The sequence below is a fragment of the Saimiri boliviensis genome, chromosome 11 (genome assembly GCF_048565385.1).
Source record: "Saimiri boliviensis isolate mSaiBol1 chromosome 11, mSaiBol1.pri, whole genome shotgun sequence".
Classification (NCBI taxonomy): domain Eukaryota; kingdom Metazoa; phylum Chordata; class Mammalia; order Primates; family Cebidae; genus Saimiri; species Saimiri boliviensis.
The window spans coordinates 97,886,454-97,907,728 of record NC_133459.1 but is presented as its reverse complement, the minus strand read 5'-3'; the positions used below and the strand labels follow the sequence as shown (position 1 = coordinate 97,907,728).

Genomic DNA, 21,275 nt, shown 5'->3' with positions numbered 1-21,275 from the left:
GTTGATACTTCTAATGTAGCTTCCGTTTTAATATATAATAATTATTGGGACAGTACTTAAATGTTGATATGTATAATTTTGTCTATATCATAACTAAGGCTTTTAAAATATGCTTTTGTCAGCACCCATTTACTTATCGAGTTATTATTTTAAGGAATCTGATATTTAGTTTTAATGACCATACATTATATACAAATCATGTAAGCATCCAATCAAGAAGTGAAATAATAAACACATAGATAACCTACAGAATATGTTTATTAGGAGCTATGTCCCACATGCTACAGCCTGTAATAAAATTTGAGGACATAGAAATTCTGAATTAAGAATTTTATATTATGTGTGAAAATAATGTGAGGATATTTTAACCCATACAGGGACTTAGAAAGTATGTCATCTACATGTTTCCTTTTTTAAAAACATTGTGGTAAGATCTTGATAATAGGAAGTTTACCATTTTAACCATTTGGTACCACTCAGTGTGTTAAATACATTCACAGTGTTGTGTAACCATCACCGCTGTCTGTTAAGTATATTCACAATGTTGTGTAACCATCACCACTATCTATTTCCAAATGTTTTCATCTCCCAAAACAGAAATTCTAACCATTAAGCAATAACTCCATTGTACCTTCTTCCTATCACTAGTAATCTCCATTTGACTTTGTCTCTATGAATTTGCCTGTTCTAGATAGTGCATGTAAGTGGAATCATACAATATTTGTCTTTTTGTGTCTAGTTTATTTCACTTAGCATAATGTTTTTGAGGCTAATCCATGCTGTAGCATGTATCAGAACCTCATTCCTTTTATGGCTGAATAATATTCCATTGTTTGTACGTACCACATTTTGTTTATCCATTCACCTGTTGGTAGATACTTGGGTTATTACTACCTTTTGGCTGTTGTGAATAATGCTGCTATGAACATTGGTGTACAAGTATCTTAGTCCCTATTTTCAGTTCTTTTAGGTATATAGCTAGGAGTGGAATTGCTGGGTCGCATGATAATTCTGTTTAACTTTTTGCGGAACTACCAAACTTTTCCACAGAGGCTACACTGTTTTACATTCCCACCAGCAGTGGATGAACTTCCAAATTTCTCCACGTTTTCTCTAATATTTGTTATTTATTTATTTATTTATTTAAAAACTGGGTTTCACCGTGTTGGTCAGGCTGGTGTTGAACTCCCCACCTCAGGTGATCAACCCGCCTTGGCCTCCAAAGTGCTTGGATTATAGGCATGAGCCACCATGCCTGGCCATTTGTTATTTTTTTAATTTAAAAAAATTGTTTATTTTTACAGGGGTAGGGTCTCCCTCTATTGCTCATGCTGGACTGCAGTGGCATGATCATAGTTCACTGTAGCCTCCAACTGCTGGGCTTTAGCAATCCTCCCACCTAAGCCTCCCAAGTAGCTAGGACTGCAGTCGCACACCACCATACCTGGCTAATCAATATTTTATTTTTTGTGGAGATGGGGTTTTGAGGGTCTTATCATTGCCCGAACTGGTCTCAAACAACTGGCCTCAAGTGATCCTCCTGCTTCAGTCTCCCAAAGTTCTGGGATTACAGGCATGAACTACCAGTCCTGCCCTTGTTTTGTTTTTTTAAAAAATAGCCGTTCTTTTTTTTTAAAATGGAGTTTCGCTCTTGTTGCTCAGGTTGGAGTGCAGTGGTGTGACCTCGCCTCACTGCAACCTCTGCCTTGCAGGTTTAAGTGATTCTCCTGCCTCAGCCTCCCAAGTAGTTGGGATTACAGGTGCCCACCTCTTTAGTAGAGATGGATTTCAACATGTTGATCAGGCTGGTCTGAAACTCCTGACCTTAGGTAATCTGCCCACCTCAGCTTCCGAGAGTGCTGGGATTAAAGGTGTGAGCCACTGCGCCTGGCCAATAATCGCCATTCTTATGGGTGTGAACTGGTATCTCATTGTGGTTTTGATTCATATTTCCCTAATGATTAATGATGTTGAGCATTTGTTTTATTTTGTTTTGAGACAGTCTCACTGTGTCACCCAGGCTGGGGTGCATTGGTGTGATCATGGTTTACTGCAGCCTTGACCCCTCAGGCTCAAGCGATCCTCCCACCCACCTTAGTCTTCTGGATGGTTGGTGTTATGGGCACACACCCCCACACCTCGCTAGTGTTTTGTATTTTTAGTAGCGAATGGGGCTTCATGGTGTTGCCCAGACTGATCTCAAACTCATGGGTTCAACTGATTCATCCGCCTCAGCAACCCAAAGTGTTGGGATTACAGACATGAGCCACCATGCCTAGCCCAGCAATTTTTTTGTTTGTTTGTTTAAATGTGTTTGACCATCTGTATGTCATCTTTGGAGAAATGTCTATTTAAGTCCTTTCCTCATTTCTTGAATTGGGCTTTTTGTTGTTGAGTTGTATACTCTATATATTAAATTTTCATCCTTTCCTTGGGTTGCCTTTTTACCTGTTGATAGTGTTTAACATGGAAACGTTTTTAACTGTGGTGAAATGCAGTTTTTCTTCTTTTTCTTTTGTTGCTTGTGCTTTTGGTGAAATATCCAAGAAGTCATTGTTAAATCAAAGTCATATAGATTTTCCCCTATGTTTTCTTCTAAGAGTTTTATAGTTTCAGCTCTTATGTTTCAGTCTTTCATTCTTTGTTGATTTTTGTCTATGGTCCGAGGTACAAATCTAATGTAATTCTTTGGCATGTGACTATTCAGTTCTTCAAACACCATTTGCTGAAAAGACTGTCCTTTCTGCATTGGGTGGTTTTGGCACCCTTGTTGGAATCATTTGAACATATAGACAAATAATTCTTAACTTCTGTTGCTCTACCTTTTTCAGTTTTGGGCTCTCTATTCCATTAATCTGTGTATGTCTGTCCTTATGCCAGTACCACACTGTTTTTTTTTTTGAGATGGAGTTTTGCTCTTGTTGCCCAGGCTGGAGTGCAATCTCATCTCCATGTATTTATTTATGCCTTGAGAGATTTAGGTTCCAACTACATTTGCTTTTTAAAACTCTCCTTTGAGCAATCTCACCACCAGCCACACCCATACACATATGTAACATACTCTACATGTGCACTGAAGAGTTCAGCGCAGCATACCATTTTGAGTCCTCCGGAGGGACTAGGTAGACCACAGCTGAAGGAGGAGAGCTGATCAGCTCTTCCTTTTTGTCTTGACTCTGTGCTTGCAGGTGTTCTTTAACTATTTGTTTGCCCGATCAAAGGCAAAGTGCATTCTCTTGTGATAACAGAGCAGTTTTTAACTTGAAAAAGGGAGAGCAATAGGAGCTAAAAATTATTTGTCTTTTTTATAATTGGGGCATGTTAACACAAAATAAAAAGAATTATTTGGCTCCTTAGGTTTCTCTAATGTGTAATTCATTGACTAATTTTCAGTGTTAGGTTGCTGATCTTTGTATTCTTTTGTTATCCTTTTAATTTAAGCTGTCAATGGATTCATTTTGGTTTTGTTTTTATAGAAACTAAGATTTTCAAATCCTCAAAGTTATCCTTTGACAAAGCTTTCTTTAAATTCACTGCATATATTATAGTTGTTGACTATAATTTTAAGTAGAGCCAAGTTTGCCTGTTAAAAACAGGAGTTCATTCTTTGTATTACTGAGTAATTACTCTGTATACTGAAGTTCAGTATCCAGGACTTGACTGTGTTTAGGATTGAACATGAGTTTTCTGTGTGTCACAGTAATACTTGGTAATGAGCCTAAGGCAGATGGAATAGCAGCTCAGGCATTCCTTCTTTATCACTAGTTTTATCCGAAGTGGTCCTCTTAAGCTTCTTTCATGTTGCTTTGTTGCCATATTAGAGTCCATTAAGTCCTTACCCTTCTGTCTTTCAAAGAAAAGCCTCTGTGAAATTCTTTTAGCTGGTGAAGCATTCTGACTCCAAAGCTAGCCCTCCTCTTACTCTCCCTTTTAATTTACATTGCTTTGTCTTGCTGATAACATGCCAAAGTATTATCAGTTCACATAAATTTGCCACTCCGCTGTCTCCATTGGCCCTGGGCATGGCTAAATGATTGAGGCAGTGGAAATAATATACTTTATTCTCTGGCTCACTGTAAATGTATGCAGACTCCAAAGTTCCTGTCTTTGGGGCTTGAGTTTTAGGGACAAAGGTTTGCCATGCTTACAAGCTCAGTGTTTTTCCCTATTGAACAAACTAGCCAGCCTTTATTTCAAGCTGAATCACTTTGTTACTTATGAAAGGAAAAGGTTTAGAGGAGAAAAACATATCTTTCATTTATCCTAGACAAATAATCTAATTTCCTCTGACAGTCAAACTATAGTTTCACCTAAGCCACTGATGCAGGAAGTTAGGTTTTATGTAACACCTCTAATCTGGTAAGTAGGTTTGATGTCTCTGAGATAGGAAGAAAGAAACAAGAATAATCAGAGTGATTTGTATTAAGTGATCCTAACCTTAGCCTGCTCTGGGTGTCAGGGAAATTAACCTCAACAGTATTGGTTGGAGGAATTTTTCAATTTAAAGAAATTGGAAGCTGGCGAATCACAAGGCAGGGATTGCTGTTTCTGTCACTTGGCATTAATAACCAGAGCCTGTTTAGTATTTGTTTTTGAAGGATGGGATATGTCTTCAAAGAGGAGACTTGCCATGTTCAAAGCACAATTAATGCTGTTTTCCTACTGAAGTGCATACTGCCAGTTTTAAACAATTTCTTTTACTTTCCTGTGCTTCTGTAGATAATTGCTTTTACTGCCCAGTTGTTAGAATGTTACAACTGGAAAGGAACCTAAAAGAGTGATTATCTTAACTTCATTTCCTTATTATACAAATGAGGTAGAACCAGAGTTTTGGTGTCTATAAAGTTTATATTGAGAGATTAAGAAATAATGAGACCAAGAGGAAAGATGTAATGAAAATGTAATTCTAATAATTATAAGCTGGATTCATAGCATAAAACATTCAGGCCTTAGAGATGAGCCTGCTCTAATGATGCCTTACTGTTCTGTAAAGTAGAAAATAATTAACTTGTCTTTTCGCTTTCTAGAGTTTGGGTAAGTCTAACATTTATAGGCCCAAATAATAAAAAGCCCTCAATGGACTAAGCAGCCTTCTTGTTTTTTGTTTGTTTTTGAGACAGGGTCTCAGGCTGGAATGCAGTGGCACAATCATGGCTCACTGCAGCCTTGACCACCTGGGCTCAAGTGATCCTCCCACCTCCGCTTTCTGAGTAGCTAGAACTATAGGCATGCACTACAACCCGTGGCTAATTAAAAAAATTTTTTTTTGTAGAGATTGTGTCTTGCTGTGTTGCCCAAGCTAGTCTCAAACTCCTGCTCAAGTGATCCTCCTGCCTTGGCTTCCCAAAGTGCTGGGATTATAGTTGTGAACCACCATTTTTGGCCTTATTACGATTATTTTTTAAAATGGCTTTCCTTTTCTTGTTTTTCCTTTTGCTATTTGCCTTTTTATAAGGTAGATATGGCAGAATTGCTGTTTTGACTGAGCTTTTGCTGGAAATCCTTAGCTGCTTTTGTCACTCCAAAAGCAGGGTGAGACCAAATGAAAAAACTTTCAGCCAATCTTCAGTTTATTTGTTTTTAAAAAATGAGACTGGGGGCTGTGAGTGATATTTTCCTTAATTTCCCAGAAACTTTAAGCTCTGGCAGTTATCATATATTATTGCTACTTATTTTTTCCCCTCCCAAGATAGAGTTTTGCTTTATGCCAGGCTGGAGTTCTGATTTGTGCCCAGCACAATCTCGGCTCACTGCAACCTCCACTCCTCACACCCACCCCCCCACCAGCCTCCTGGTTCAAGTGATTCTTCTGCCTCAGCCTCTGGAGTATACGCTGGGATTACAGGTGCCTGCCACCATGCCCGGCTACTTTTTGTATTTTTAATAGAGACGGGGGTTTCACCATGTTGGCCAGGCTTGTCTCAAACTCCTGACCTGAGGTGATCCACCCATCTCGGCCTCGCGAAGTGCTAGGATTACAGTGTGAGTCACGCCATCCAGCCTATTATTGCGTCCTTTTAAAACGGAAGTTATTGAGTGGTCTGGCCATTCTCTCTGACCTACCTTTTGGACTTTAAAATGTCTTTCTAGTATGGTAGGAATGGCAAAGTCAATATGCTGCCCTCCAATTGATACTTCAGAATGTTCTAAACCCAGTTTTTATTTTGGCGCATATCCAGTTGTGCTCCCCCTGCCAGCTATTTTTGGCACTGTCATGAACTTGGAAATTAATGATTCCGCTCACAAGGAGTAGAAAATTTTGTTCCTTTTCAATTTTAGAAAAGCTTTTATGTTGTTTCTGGGTATTCTTACTAGTTTATTAATGTGCCTGTCAAATTGTGCAGTGTTAAAAACATGCCATTATGGTTGGGATTTCGTTGAACTCTGAAATTCCGTTAGTAATATGTGCCTCTAGCCACTTGCAACAGAAATAACACTTTTGAGGGTTATTTCTTTGATAAACAAAACTACAGTTCAAATCAAATACTACAAAAACTGATGATATTGGTGGTTCTACACATAAAAGTGTAAGCCTGAAGAGGCCTGGGCCGACTGCTATTTCTATTTAAGGATCAGAGAAGCTTTCAGGCCCTGTGGAGTCCCCAGATGTACTGTTTTCTAAAGGCTACTATTTATGTATAAATACTTGGGGAGGATTTTTTTTTTCTTTCTATACCTAGTTTGTTTAGTTGGGGAGGGATATTGTTATTTGAAGAAATTACTTTAAATTCTCCTTGCTTAATCCTTGCCTTCCTTCAACCCCCTGGACATGTACACAAAGCAACAATAAAGCACATATCACTTGAAAATTTGAGAAACCTAGGTATTCTGCATGGAAACATGGCCAGTTAGATGGTTCTTCATGGAGAGATCTGTTTTCCATTTACTCCTGTTACGTGAAAAATCTGAATCTGGATCTGGATCTAGAGTGTCCTTATAGATTGCAATTCCATGATTTGTAAGAAGGAAAGGAAACTATTTGGAGAAGATGATCAGATACCTGAGAGCTGAGATCTTGGATCCAAATAGCTTGGGTACCATCCTTTTTTAAAAAAGTATTATTATTATACTTTAAGTTCTGGGGTGCATGTGCAGGTCTTGCAGGATTGTTACTTAGGTATACATGTGCCATGGTGGTTTGCTGCCTCCATCCCCCTGTCACCTACATTAGGTATTTCTCCTAATGTTTTCCCTTCCCAATCTCCCCACTCCCTCCCGCTTTTTTTTTTTTTTTTTTTTCTGAGATGAAATCTTGCTCTGTCATCCAGGCTGGAGTGCAGAGGTGCAGTCTTGGCTCACTGCAACCTCCGCCTCCTGGGTTCAAGTGATTTTCCTGCCTCAGCATTCCGAGTAGCTGGGAATATAGGCAAGCACCACCATGCCTGGCTAATTTTTATATTCTTAGTAGAGATGGCATTTCACCATGTTGGCAAGGCTGCTCTCTAACTCTTGACCTTGTGGTCCTCCTACCTTGGCCTCCCAACGTGCTAGGATTACAGGTGCGAGCCACCACACCTCTGGCCTTCTTTTTTTTTTTTTTTTTTTTTTTTTTGATATGGAGTGTTGCTCTTTTGCCCAGGCTAGAGTGCAATGGCACAGTTCTCAGCTAACTGCAACTTATGCCTCCCAAGTTTAAGTGATTCTTCTGCCTCAGCCTCCTGAGTAGCCATCATGCCTGGCTAATTTTTGTATTTTTAGTAGAGACGGGGTTTCATCATGTTGATCAGGATGGTCTGGAACTCCTGACCTCAAGTGATCTACCTGCCTTGGCCTCCCAAAATAGTGGGTTTACAGGTGGGAGCCACTGTGCAGGCCAAGGGCACCATCCTTTAGTAGTTGTGTAGCCTTGAGCAAGTTACTTAACCTCTTAGTGCCCATTTTCCTCATCTGAAAATGGAGATAATACTTTCATTACATAGAATGTAAGATGCCATTGATTATAAGATACAATGGTATTTATGTACCACTTAAAAATTTTGTTGCTTTTCAATTTTAGAATTGACCTCAGGTGATCCACCTATGTTGGCTTCCCAAAGCACTGTCATTAAACTGAAATATACCATCATTTGTAAGAACCTTCTTAATTTTAGAGGTGCTAAAATGTAAAAAGATGTGCATCTTAGAATTGATGGCATATACTAATACTTTGATAGGATTCTTGTAAGGATTAAGTGACTCAACATTTATAAAGATCTTAGAACAGTGCGTGGCACATAGTAGTCATTTATTATTATTAGTGTTACCTATTATCATTTTCTTTTTGAACCCACTTATTGCTTAAGTAGTCACAATTAGACAAATGCCCTTATATTCCACCATGTCAAATATAATTTGTATAGATGAGTATGTACTTTTACTTATCGAGAAACAGTATAATATGTTATATACTCAATTCTGGAGCCAGACAGCAGGAATTCAAATTCTAGCTCTGCCACTTACCTGTGATTAAGTTAAGACTGTTAACTTAAATCTTTCTTTTTTTCAGTTTCTTCTTCTATAATGGAGATAATAATTCTGTTTTAGATGCGTTTGTATATATAAAGGTCTGAGTTTATGGATTACCTTAGTCATCTCTTTAAGGTTCCCTAGGGTTATGTTTCTCACTTGGAGTATTAATGAAAATGAATATTTCTAAAAATCACATTGAGAGTTCAAAATTTTAAAATAATGGTAATATAATAATGTTATTATATCTAACACTAGCATTTACCATGTGCCATGTACTGGTCTAAACACTTTCACTATTTATTTAAACTTCACAACTCTGGGCCAGGCACGGTGGCTCAAGCCTGTAATCCCAGCACTTTGGGAGGCCGAGGCGGGTGGATCACAAGGTCGAGAGATCGAGACCATCCTGGTCAACATGGTGAAACCCCGTCTTTACTAAAAGATACAAAAAATTAGCTGGGCATGGTGGCACGTGCCTGTAATCCCAGCTACTCAGGAGGCTGAGGCAGGAGAACTGCTTGAACCCAGGAGGCGGAGGTTGCGGTGAGCCGAGATCGCGCCATTGCACTCCAGCCTGGATAACAAGAGCGAAACTCCGTCTGAAAAAAAAAAAAAAAAAAAAAAAAAAAGAAACTTCACAAGTCTATGTGGTGGGAGCTCTTACTGTCTCCATTTTATAGATATGAAACCTGAGGCACAAAGAGTTCAAGTAATATACCTGCAGCTATTAAATGATGGAACTAGGATTCAAACCCTGAGAGACTGGCTCTAGAGAGTGTGCTGTCAACACCATGTCTCTTCAGAAAGCATTTTTTATTTTTTTTCTGTCATGAAGGGATATTTATTGACCAGGCCTTTTTTATTTTTATTTTTGGCAAAGTCTTGTTCTCTTGCCCAGGCTGGAGTGTAGTGGTATGATCTCAGCTCATTGCAACCTCTCCCTCCAGGATTCAAGCGATTATTTTGTCTCAACCTCCCAAATAGCTGAGATTACAGGCGCCCACCATGATGCCCAGCTATTTTTGCATTTCTAGAAGATTCGGGGTTTCACCATGTTGGCCAGGCTGGTTTTGAACTCCTGACCTCAGGTGATCTGCTCACATGGACTTCCCAAAGTGTTGGGATTCCAGGCATGAGCCAGTGTGCCCAGCCAACCAGGCCTTTTAATTGATTTTTTTTTTTTAAATGATTATAAAGGTGCTAGAAATAAAAAGAAAAATATCTATTCTCCCTTATCTGTGATTGCAAAATTCAGGAAGCTCTTATAATGAAAATTTTTCTTTAAGTTTAGTATAAATTCTTTTAATTGTCAAGACTCGACTTGAACCATTATAAGGCTATTTGAAGTCTTTAGCCAAGTTAGTATGACTGCTCCATGTTTTGTTGCAGAAATATTAATGTGTTTGATAATAGGGCACTGCCCTGAACTCCACTGGGAACTTTATGCTCTGTATTACCTTTCTGAAATTCAAAATATTCTGAATTCCAAAACACATCTGGCCCTGAGTTTCAGATGATGGATTGTATACCAAAGATTTTTTTCCATTTCATTGAATAAATGTTCCTTTAGCTAATACTAAAATAGGACTTAGTCATGTACTTAATTTTCCCAAATAATGTTTATTTTTATTTATTTATATTTTTAAAATTTAACAGGTTTATTTATAATTATTATCAAGTTGAACTGATGAAACTTGTTCACTGAAACATTTTAACTTTCATTAATGCTCTACGCCTCCACATTTATATTAAAAATTCACACACAAATGAAAATGAAAAAACTGCCAATACCTGGTTTCTGTCCCCTGTTTTTCCACTCGCAGTCATATACTTAGGTACCTTTTAACCCCATGGAAAAAAAATGATCTAACGTTCAGAACTCCCAATAACAGGAAAAAGAGTTTTTTTTTTGAGAATGAAATGTTTCCCATCATAGTGGATTCTTAAGCATACTCTCCATATATGCGGCATGCTGGCTGGATGTCTTTTGACATAATTGTTTGGCATGGATAGCACAAAGGTTGGTGTCTTCAAAAAGGCCCACCAGATAGGCCTCACTTGCCTCCAGCAGAGCACCGATAGCTGCGCTGTGGAAGCCCAGATCTGCTTTAAAGTCCTGAGCAATTTCTTGCACCAGACGCTGGAAGGGAAGTTTGCACATCAGAAGTTCAGTGAACTTCTGATAACGTCTAATTTCACGGAGTGCCACAGTACTAGGCCTGTAACGATGAGGTTTCTTCACCCCTCCAGTAGAGGGCGCACTCTTGTGAGCGGCTTTTGTAGCCAGTTGCTTCCTGGGTGCTTTACCACGGGTAGATTTGCGGACAGTCTGCTTTGTATGAGCCATGGTATAGAGACCTCCTTACTTATCCCCCTTCTCCTTCTGCTGGAGCTTGGCAAGCGAGAGGTGGCACTGGCGTTGGAGGGTGACGGCTGCAAACACAATTCATAATGTTTATTTTTTTAATCTGATATTTTTTGTTTTTGCTAGAGCTCCTGAAATTATTCTTGGGTTACCATTTTGTGAAGCTATTGATATGTGGTCATTGGGCTGTGTGATAGCTGAGCTGTTCCTGGGATGGCCTCTTTATCCTGGTGCTTCAGAATATGATCAGGTAAAAGTGTTTATTTGGATGGAAATAGAATGCAAGTAGTTACTCGTGAAATAGATTCTAGAGAAAGAGAAGTACTAAGTACTAGTGTAGTATTTAGATACTAGAGAAAGGGTAGTCCAATTACTACTCAAAAACTTTTTAAAGAATAGTAAATTTTCTCTTCTTGCTTATTAGCTTAAAGTATATTTGCAATTCTATAATAAAAATTTTTATTTTATATTACTTAAGGTTGATACTTTGCTAGATCTGTAATGATTTATTAGAGACTTAACTTTCATTAACTAATGTACTTTGTGAGTTAGGAAAGTAGAGTCAGGATGAGGAATTGGAATTTTAAAAGTGAACTTCTACTCGCGAAGAGCTATTGTGATTTCCTTTTACACATGATACACTGAAGTACTCTCTTCAGACTGAAACACTTTAGGTCCCAGAAGCTGTGACATATTTGGGTCTTTAAAATAAAAGTTAAAAAGGAAATCATCTGAGTTGTAGTAATATGTGATATGTATCTCAGTATAAAACTTCAGAAGATATGCTATAATTTTCTAAGGAATTGGTCCACAAAGGGAGAATGTTTTACCATGAAAGTTAATTATGAATTCTCATTTCTTGTTATTTCTTATTTTTATTTTTTTGAAATGGAGTCTCACTCTTGATCAGGCTATAGTGCAGTGGTGTGATCTTGGCTTACTGCAACCTCCGTCTCCCAGGTTCAAGTGATTCTCCTACCTTGGCCTCCTGAGTAGCTGGGATTACAGATGCTCGCCACCAAGCCTGGCTAAGTTTTGTATTTTTAGTAGAGATGGGGTTTTACCATGTTGGCCAGGCTGGTCTCAAACTCCTGACTTCAGGTGATCTGCCTGCCTTGGCCTCCGAAAGTGCTGGGATTATAGGCATGAAGCACTGTGCCTGGCCTTCTTGTTATTTAAAAAAAATGTTTCTACTCTCTATGATGTAAGTTCCTTGAGGGTAGAGATTGTTTCGTATCACCAGTGTATCCTCAGCCCCTAACACTGTATCTGGTATACAGTAAGAACAAAAGGTTTTTTTTGTTTTTAACTTTTATTCTTTTAGAGACAGAATCTTGCTTACTCACCCAGGCTGGAGTGTAGGTATGTGTTCATAGCTTACTGTAGCCTTCAGCTCCTGGGCTTAAGCAATCCTCCCACCTCAGCCTCCCAGTACAGGTGCATGCCACCTTGCCTGGCTAATTTTTTCATTTTTAGTAGAGACAGAGATATTGTTGTATCAGCCTAGGCTGGTCTCAAATTCCCGGGCTCAATCTGTCTTCCCGCCTTGGCCTCCCAAAGTGCTAGGATTACAGGTGTGAGCCACCATGCCTGGCCTATATTGTCAAATATCTTTACATGTCCGTAAATATACTTTAAATCCTATTATCTGGAAACCAAAATACCATTCAGACATTGTAATACATTTACAATGTCTGAATGGTATTTTGGTTTCCAGTTAATAGGATTTTAAACAGGAAATCATCTGAGTTGTAGTAGATTCCACAGATTTGAAGTATTGGAAGTCAACAGGAAAAGCAGAAAAGTTCATAGCCAAAATTGTCAAAACTGGGTTTCCTTGTAAATAATAGATACAGTAGCTGTGGATGAGTTAGTATATATAGGTATTTACAGAGAAATTTCAGTTGTATTGGTTAAAGAATTGATTTCTTCCTTTGGCTAAAATTAATAGTGTTTTATTGTAAAAGTCTTTAATAATTTCCCTTTTCACTCCAGACTGATATTTGATGGTTTCGATATTTCAGATTCGTTATATTTCACAAACACAAGGCTTGCCAGCTGAATATCTTCTCAGTGCCGGAACAAAAACAACAAGGTTTTTCAACAGAGATCCTAATTTGGGGTATCCACTGTGGAGGCTTAAGGTCTGTCTTCCCTGCTATGCTTCACATTCCTGTACTATACCCCTCACCACCCCAACTTTGAATTCGAAGTTTCGTTATTAAATTCTTCAGGTAGAAGAGGGAAAGGAGATGGGGAAACATTGTGAAAAATTATTTCATCGTACCTGTTTGGTCTTATCCATAGTTGAAAAACAAAACATTGAGTGCTAGTTCAGTTGGTTGAGGTTATTTTGTATATGTTCAATTCGCAGCTGATAGGAAGATTGGAGAGTAGTGCTCACCATTAAGTGATAGAAGAACTAGAGGTATTTAGTAAAGACTGATTTTTAGAGAATTCTCAATAAACATGATAAAAAATCATGTAATTTTCTAACTGCCCACATTCAGGCCTTCTCTGTTTTTTCTTGAAACAAGTATCTGCTTTTTGCTTCGGAGCTTACTCTCAGCTTCAGAAGTATCTGAGTAATTTGACTTATCCCATGACTGTGCCTCCGAGCCTGTTGAACAGTTAGCATTTGAGATAGCAGTTCATTTCAAAGTAGCTTTAAGAGGTCAATGGTAATGTCCCTTGTTACCTGACATTCTTCAGGTACTATGCTGTAACATTGGTTGCATATTTATTTTATCACTGTTGAAACGGTGGCTATATCAAGGTCACATCTCTCCACTGGAAGATTTTGTGGTTGTGAATTACTTTCATGTGTACCATCTATAGTTGGCAAGGTGATGACATTTGTCTCTTGTATTCTCGCTTTAATTTTGGATAAAATGTGAAAATAACATACAGATGGAATTTTAAAAAAAATCTTTATTTTATAGACACCTGAAGAACATGAACTGGAGACTGGAATAAAATCAAAAGAAGCTCGGAAGTACATTTTTAATTGCTTAGATGACATGGCTCAGGTGAGTATGGAAGTTTCAGAAAGTCAGACATTTATGTATTTTTCAATCAGAGACATGCTTCTTTGATTATACAAAAGACAAATTTAATGTTATTTTTCTAGTATTTGTTTTGTTTTTATAAAAAAAGTGTTAATCTGTCATGTATTTAAAAGAACATTTAAATTCTAACAAAGTATATTTTTAGAATCATATATTTCTCTCTTGCTTTACTTACCTGGTCTTGTTACATAACAGTGATTTAAAATATTACTTATGAAAGTTTCTTGTTCCATTTTCTCTGTTAAATACTTATGAGCCATTTTATGTTACAAACTCTGAACACTTTATACTTACGTCGTTTAATCTTTTCAACTATAGAAACTTATATTTAGGTAGTAACAATCACTATTGCTTAATTTGTTCCACTTTTTTTTTGTTTTTTGAGATAGAGTCTCAGACTCTGTTGCCCAGGCTGGAGTGCAGTGGCATGATCTTGGCTCACTGCAACCTCTGCCTCCTGGGTTCAAGTGATTCTCCTGCCTCAGCCTCCCAAGTAGCTGGGATTATGGGCATGTGCCACCATGCTTGGCTAAATTTTGTATTTTTTTAGTAAAGATGAGGTTTCTCTGTGTTGGCCAGGCTGGGTCTTGAACTCCTGACCTCAGGTGATCCACCTGCCTCAGTCTCCCAAAGTGCTGGGATTACAGGCATGAGCCACTGTGCCCAGCCCCCAAATTTTTAATGATAAGAAATTGTTTAGCGTTCTTCTACCATTGAATTTAGATTAAGACTTTAATTAAGCAGAATAAAAAGAGCTTCCTCCTGTGAAAATGATTACACTGTCGTAAAAAGAATTTCCCCAGGTTTCTCTTTTGATCATTACACACACACACACACACACACGTGTATGTGTGTGTAATATATATATATCATGTTATATATATATGATCATTATGTAATATATCATATATGATCATTACATATATACTGTAATGATAATATATATAAAGTAATACATAGTTTGGGAGAGAAAGCATATATATATAGTTTGGAGAGAAAGCGCGTGCGCGCGTGTGTGTGTGTGTGTCTAGTTTGGAGAGAAAGCAGGTATGTAGTGTCAGTACTAAAGGTTGAGTGAAGAAGTATAATATTTCTAAATTTTCTTTGGAAGGTGAATATGTCTACAGACTTAGAGGGAACAGACATGTTGGCAGAGAAGGCAGACCGAAGAGAATACATTGATCTGTTAAAAAAAATGCTCACAATTGATGCAGATAAGAGAGTTACCCCTCTAAAAACTCTTAATCACCAGTTTGTGACAATGACTCACCTTTTGGATTTTCCACATAGCAATCAGTGAGTATGGAATATTCTGAGGCTTTGCCATGTGGTTTTTTGTTGAGTTACTGCCTTATCAATGACACTGTTAAGTGAGCCAGCCACTTCAGTACTTACAAATCTGGCTCAGCAGTGCTTTTCTTTCTCGTTGAAACATCGTAAGATAGAAATCAGATGTGTATTTTTCTTCATTTTTGTGATTTTCTTCATTCTTATGATTATAAAAATTCTTGACTTTATCTGAAAGTGATTGGGAAAAAAAACTGATCTGTGTTCATCTTGAGTAATTTGCTGTCTGTTTAAATCTCAGCATTAATTTAGTGAATCTTTAATCTCTTTTTCAGTGTTAAGTCTTGTTTTCAGAACATGGAGATCTGCAAGCGGAGGGTTCACATGTATGATACAGTGAGTCAGATCAAGAGTCCCTTCACTACACATGTTGCTCCAAATACAAGCACAAATCTAACCATGAGCTTCAGCAATCAGCTCAATACAGTGCACAATCAGGTATTGAGTAAATAATTTTGGAAACTCAGGCTTAAGTGGGATAGGACCTAGTAAGAATACAGGATAAGGTAAAGAACCAATTTTTGTTTTGGTGGTCTTGTTGCTTCTTAAAAATTTTCTAAACCAGGCTCGGTGGCTCAAGCCTGTAATCCCAGCACTTTGGGAGGCTGAGGCGGGTGGATCACAAGGTCAGGAGATCGAGACCATCCTGGTCAACACAGTGAAACCCCGTCTCTACTAAAAATAGAAAAAATTAGCTGGGCATGGTGGCACGTGCCTGTAAGCCAAGCTACTCAGGAGGCTGAGGCAGGAGAATTGCCTGAACCCAGGAGGCGGAGGTTGCGGTGAGCCGAGATTGCGCCATTGCACTCCAGCCTGGGTAACAAGAGCGAAACTCCATCTCAAAAAAAAAAAAAAAATTTTTTTCTACTTGGCAAAAGTTGATGGAAAACAGGTTAGACTGATAATACCTACCAGACACAGGCTAAAAAAGTTAAATATAAAGGCCTAATCCATGCCCTCATATATTCAGCATTGTCAAATAAATGGGGTCTGACTGATATACTACTTAGTCCTGTTAGTTGTACTAACTTTAGCCAAATGACTTTCTCCCTGTTAGCAGAAGGATTTTATATCTCTTGTTACTATACTGAAAGTTTTCCAGTCATTAACTTTAAGGGTAGTTTTGCATTTGTTTGCTAGCCAGTGATATTTGCATTTAGGTTTGTTTCTGAAGTTGTAAACTTCCCAATTTCTTAGCTAGGTCTACTTTTTAAATAGAAGAGCGGATGAGATTTGGTGGGATCTTCCATCCAGCAATTTTTTGTGCAGAAGTAGTTGGGGTTTATATAGCCACAGCCAGCATAGGACCATTAATTATTCTTTATTTGCTTATTTTACCTTATAATATGCCTTCGATTTAGGGACTGGGCAAGTTTCTTAAGCAGAGAGTTATTTCAAAGGCAGTTAACATTACTTTTAAAAATATTATTCTGTATTTTTCTAGATAAATTTTGTATATGTAAAATTATTGTGTCTCTACTTAATACCAGTGTACAAATATAATCCTTTTATTTTTAGGCCAGTGTTCTAGCTTCCAGTTCTACTGCGGCCGCTGCTACTCTTTCTCTGGCTAATTCAGATGTCTCACTGCTAAACTACCAGTCAGCTTTGTACCCATCATCTGCTGCACCAGTTCCTGGAGTTGCCCAGCAGGGTGTTTCCTTGCAGCCTGGAACCACCCAGATTTGTACTCAGACAGATCCATTCCAACAGACATTTATAGTGTGTCCACCTGCGTTTCAAAGTAAGTGGGGAAATGCCTGTATCATATGGTATTGTATCAGACCTACCTGCTTTAGGCAGCTCTAGTTGTTTAGTTCTGATCTTTGACAAGTTTAAAGTCTTGTCTCTGTTGATGAAGGTAACTAAAATTGGGTGATATCAGGTGGATTTTCCCTTTTTACATTGGATATTTATCTAATTATAATGCTGTCTGATGCATTATAAGAGCTCACTTTATGTTTCCTTAATTGAATTGCCTGATACTAGTTTTCTTGCCCATTGAGTCTTTGTGTCAATGTCATGTATCTTATATAAGCATGTATCTGTCAATATACAGAATCTATACAACTTGAAAAAATTTGTTATAAGCAGAATTGCTAAATATTGGATCTTATTTCCCATATCATTCTATTAAAATGAAATTATGTTCCCAATAAAAAATGATTTTATTCTAAAATGTAAAAATCATGTTTAAGAATGTGGAAATGTCTTAAAATGCTTAAGAAAAATCATTATTGAACTAAAAAATTCTATAGGCTGAGGTGCTTGTCTGGGGAAAGCATTAGGATTATCTGCTTCAGCTTATGAATCATATAGTTCCTGCAAACTCCTGTCAACAGAGGAACAGAATAGCTGAAGGAGGAGGCTGAGTCCCTGTGTTGCAATAAGATTTTAGTTTTCACATTCCCATCCTTCTTATTTTCGTATTGTTGTTCTGTAATCTAGTCGGTCCAGTTTCTTTTTTCTGAAATATGGGAAATGTGCGTTTAATCATTTGGTAAGCCATTTAGAAAAATACTGCTTTAAGGCTAAAATCTGATGACACATTTGACTTTCCCAAGAGAAGGTGAGTGTCAGTACCCTGTGAGAATAAACCAGGATTCAGGTGTTTCATATAACACTTTACATAGAAGCAGGTAGCATTTTTACATCAGTTACTTATTGACTGTGACTGTCTTGTTTGTTTGGTTTCTGACAGAATCGGAGCAAGCAGAAGGAAAAGAGGGGCTAGGGGAGTCTGACAGATTACCAGGAGGACAGGAGAACGATAGCGATGTAAACCGGGGAGAAACCACAGGGAGAGTGGAGGAACAGATTCGAAATCCGTAAATGCACATTTAGCCTCACTTACCAAATTATTTTCTGCGTTTGCTTCATAATAGTAAATTCTGTACTTGGGGTTGTCGTATGTTGAGTGATTCTTCTACTCAGCTTAGCAGATTAGCCGCTCCTTTCAACCACTTTTTCCAAAGAGTTTCATTGGAACAATTTTCAGATGTGGACCCTGAAGTCTTCTGCTTCTTCTCAGATGATACTTAAGAGATGAAGCAGAGGAACTTTTGAGTTACTTTAACAAAACAAAATATAAACTAAGGAAGTTAAAGTGGAAAAGTGGGATAACCCTTTTTAGTAATATAAACTTTGGAATTTTTTTTCCCTATCTAGGAGGTGTAAATAACCTGAGGAGCTAGTAGAGCATATTTAAAATTTTCCAAATGAAAAAGGAGTTTTAAAATTAAGGTGATGATGAGGGTGCCTGATATGTATTACCATATGCCAGATAATATTCTAAGTGCTTTTACATATGTTAATTCATATTCACTAACAATTCTAGGAAGTGAGTAATGCCATTTCCCTGAATTTATAGATGAGAATTTTGAGCATGATTCCTTCATATGCCCAAAGTCGTGTAACTAATTATTGCAGAACCATGATTTGAACCCAGGCAGTGGAATTCACAGCTTCTGTATTTTGAAGTATTATTTCTTATTGCCTCTTAGTTGCCAGCCACCGCTAGTTGCTCATTTCTGCCCAGCAGTGTTCTGTTCCAGGTTGCCCACTTTCCGTGGACCATCTGTTCTTTTACAGGATGCCTATACTTAGAGGAGGATAGAACCTCATCAGCTAGGCAATTTATTATTTTCTTACTTCCATGGTTCTTTATTTAAAGAACTATGTTAAATAAAACACAAATAACAACAAAAAATGAAAGTATAATCCTTTTTAGTTCAGAAGCCAGGGAGAGCCTTCCAATAGTATTGCCTTTTGTTAATGCTTAGTTTCCATTTTCGGGCTAAAACACAGTAGCAATCTAATACATTAGAGTCACATTTGTAGGCCGGTACTATACATACTACTTTCCATACTATCCTGGTTGACCAAAATAGATACACATTTTGCTCAGTGGTAACTATTGTTCTGTAATTTTGTCACCTTTTGCTTTATTGCTTTGGGAACCATACATGAGCTTCTGTCATGAACATTTCCTCCTAAATTTTACCAATTTGTAAAATTTTTATACAGTACCAATGTCTTGTAGTTAGGAATGTGTCCTTGTCCTACTATAGGCAAGAATTTTGTGTGGCTTAGCTTTCTTATTAGATAACATTGCCTAAGGAAGTATGGCAGGCAACTTTTTAATTTTGATACATGAATTTGTTACTTATTATTTTTATGTAAGTAGAAATTTTAAAAAGATATTGTTAGTGTTTTAATTCTGACTTTACTATGCCCTCTTATTTTGTACATTGCTGGATTGTATTTTTCTTCATGACAACTTGTAATTAAGTTACTCATAAGTTAGTGAAGTGGAAAATTAGAAGACTGATGATTCGTGCTGAAATCAGCTGTATTGTGGTCTATGAGTTAAGCTCCTTTGACACCTTCATAGTAATATTAAGAAAAATTAGTTGGTGATAGTTGAGAAAATGTCACTGAAGAAGTCTTCTAATTAAAATTTTCGTATCCTCACTTAACAAAATTGCAGACATTAGTGAATTGGAAGTATAATAGAAACTTAAATTCTTTATGTTGCAAATTTTGATAGAGTAAGTGCAGAAGAAACTGAAGGCTCTCAAGTCTTGGCAAAAAGAACTGTATTTAGTTGTGCTTTTCCCCAGAATGAGATCTGTTTGTAGGAAAGATTTATTAAACATTTGTTCTATGAGCATAATGAATAAAAAGATAAAGAAGACATGGTCATTGCTATAAAGACACTGTTACAAAGAAGCGTTATTGATATTCCTAGCTGTCCATTAACTACAAAAGAGCCCAATTAGATGTCAATGACAAGAGTTGATTTCTAAAATAAGTAGGATAAAGTTTCTGTAAACCAGAATGTCTGCTTTTAAAATACTTTTATCCTAGGCATGATTTTTTTCAGTTCATGCATGGTTAAGAATAAAATATACGACTGATTTGTGAACTAGGTTATATTTCTTGAGGTGTGGGGAAAACACTCTAAATAAAAAGGTAACTTAGATTATAAATTATTGAGCTTTTCATAATCTTTTATCTTAATTCACTAAAAGTTATATTTAAGCCTTTGCTTTTAAAGATTAGATTTTTAAAAACTATATATATATATGTATATATATATATATATATACATATATATATATATTTTTTTTCCCGAGTGGATTAAAAAGTGAATTACATTGCTGGGCGTGCTGGCTCATGCTTGTAATCCTAGCACTTTGGGAGGCCGAGGTGGGTAGATCATGAGGTCAGGAGTTTGAGACCACCCTGGCCAATATGATGCAACCCCATCTCTACTAAAAATACAAAAACTATCTGGGCGGGGTAGCTGTAGTTCTAGCTACTTGGGAGACTGAGGTGGAAGAATTGCTTGAACCCAGGAGGTGGAGGTTACAGTAAGCCAAGATGGCACCACTGCACTCCAGCCTGGGTGACAGAGTGAGACTCTGACCCAAAAAAAAAAAAAAAAAATGAATGTAATTTACTAAGTGAAGGTTTTTTGTTTGTTTTTGCCTGTACTGTTAATGGGGATGGGATGGATATTGTGTTTTAAATTTTGTAGCATAAAAAAAATTTAGAATTCTCTTAAGCCAACCCTCACTGTATCAAACATCTTTCCATTAATCTAATCTGAAGGGAACAGTCTCCCTTTTCTTAACTTCCAAGACTTCTACGAATGCAACTTCTTTGTCTTAAGTGTCTGGGATGAAACCTGAATAGTGGATTATTTGAACAAAAAAGCTAAAAACAAAAATAATCTAAAAAAAACAGTTTTCCCAGACCTGGCAGAACTATTTAACTGTGATACTGTTTTCAACAGCTGGACTACAAGCAACAACAAAACATTCTGGATTCCCTGTGAGGATGGATAATGCTGTACCAATTGTACCCCAGGCACCAGCTGCTCAGCCATTACAGATTCAGTCAGGAGTTCTTACACAGGTAAAAGCTAGAGCAATGTGGATACTCAATATTGCCGCAACGCTATTGAGATTCAGATATTTCGTCCTAGAAAATGGTATTTCCTTTGACTCTAAGATATTTCTTGGTCATGATTCAGTGGACTT

The 21,275-nt window shown here is 37.4% G+C and overlaps 1 protein-coding gene across 5 annotated transcripts in view; it reads left to right on the top strand.

Annotated features, from left to right (window-relative positions):
* Positions 1–21,275, top strand: part of HIPK1 (homeodomain interacting protein kinase 1) — a 50,245-nt gene that overhangs the window by 13,186 nt on the left and 15,784 nt on the right. For all 5 annotated transcript variants that reach the window (XM_074381226.1, XM_039460787.2, XM_039460786.2 and 2 more), the window contains 7 exons: positions 10,940–11,063; positions 12,838–12,957; positions 13,756–13,842; positions 14,993–15,177; positions 15,504–15,666; positions 16,747–16,972; positions 21,029–21,150. In XM_074381226.1, the coding sequence (XP_074237327.1) occupies positions 10,940–11,063; positions 12,838–12,957; positions 13,756–13,842; positions 14,993–15,177; positions 15,504–15,666; positions 16,747–16,972; positions 21,029–21,150 (1,027 nt within the window). The remainder of the gene's footprint in view (positions 1–10,939; positions 11,064–12,837; positions 12,958–13,755; positions 13,843–14,992; positions 15,178–15,503; positions 15,667–16,746; positions 16,973–21,028; positions 21,151–21,275) is intronic.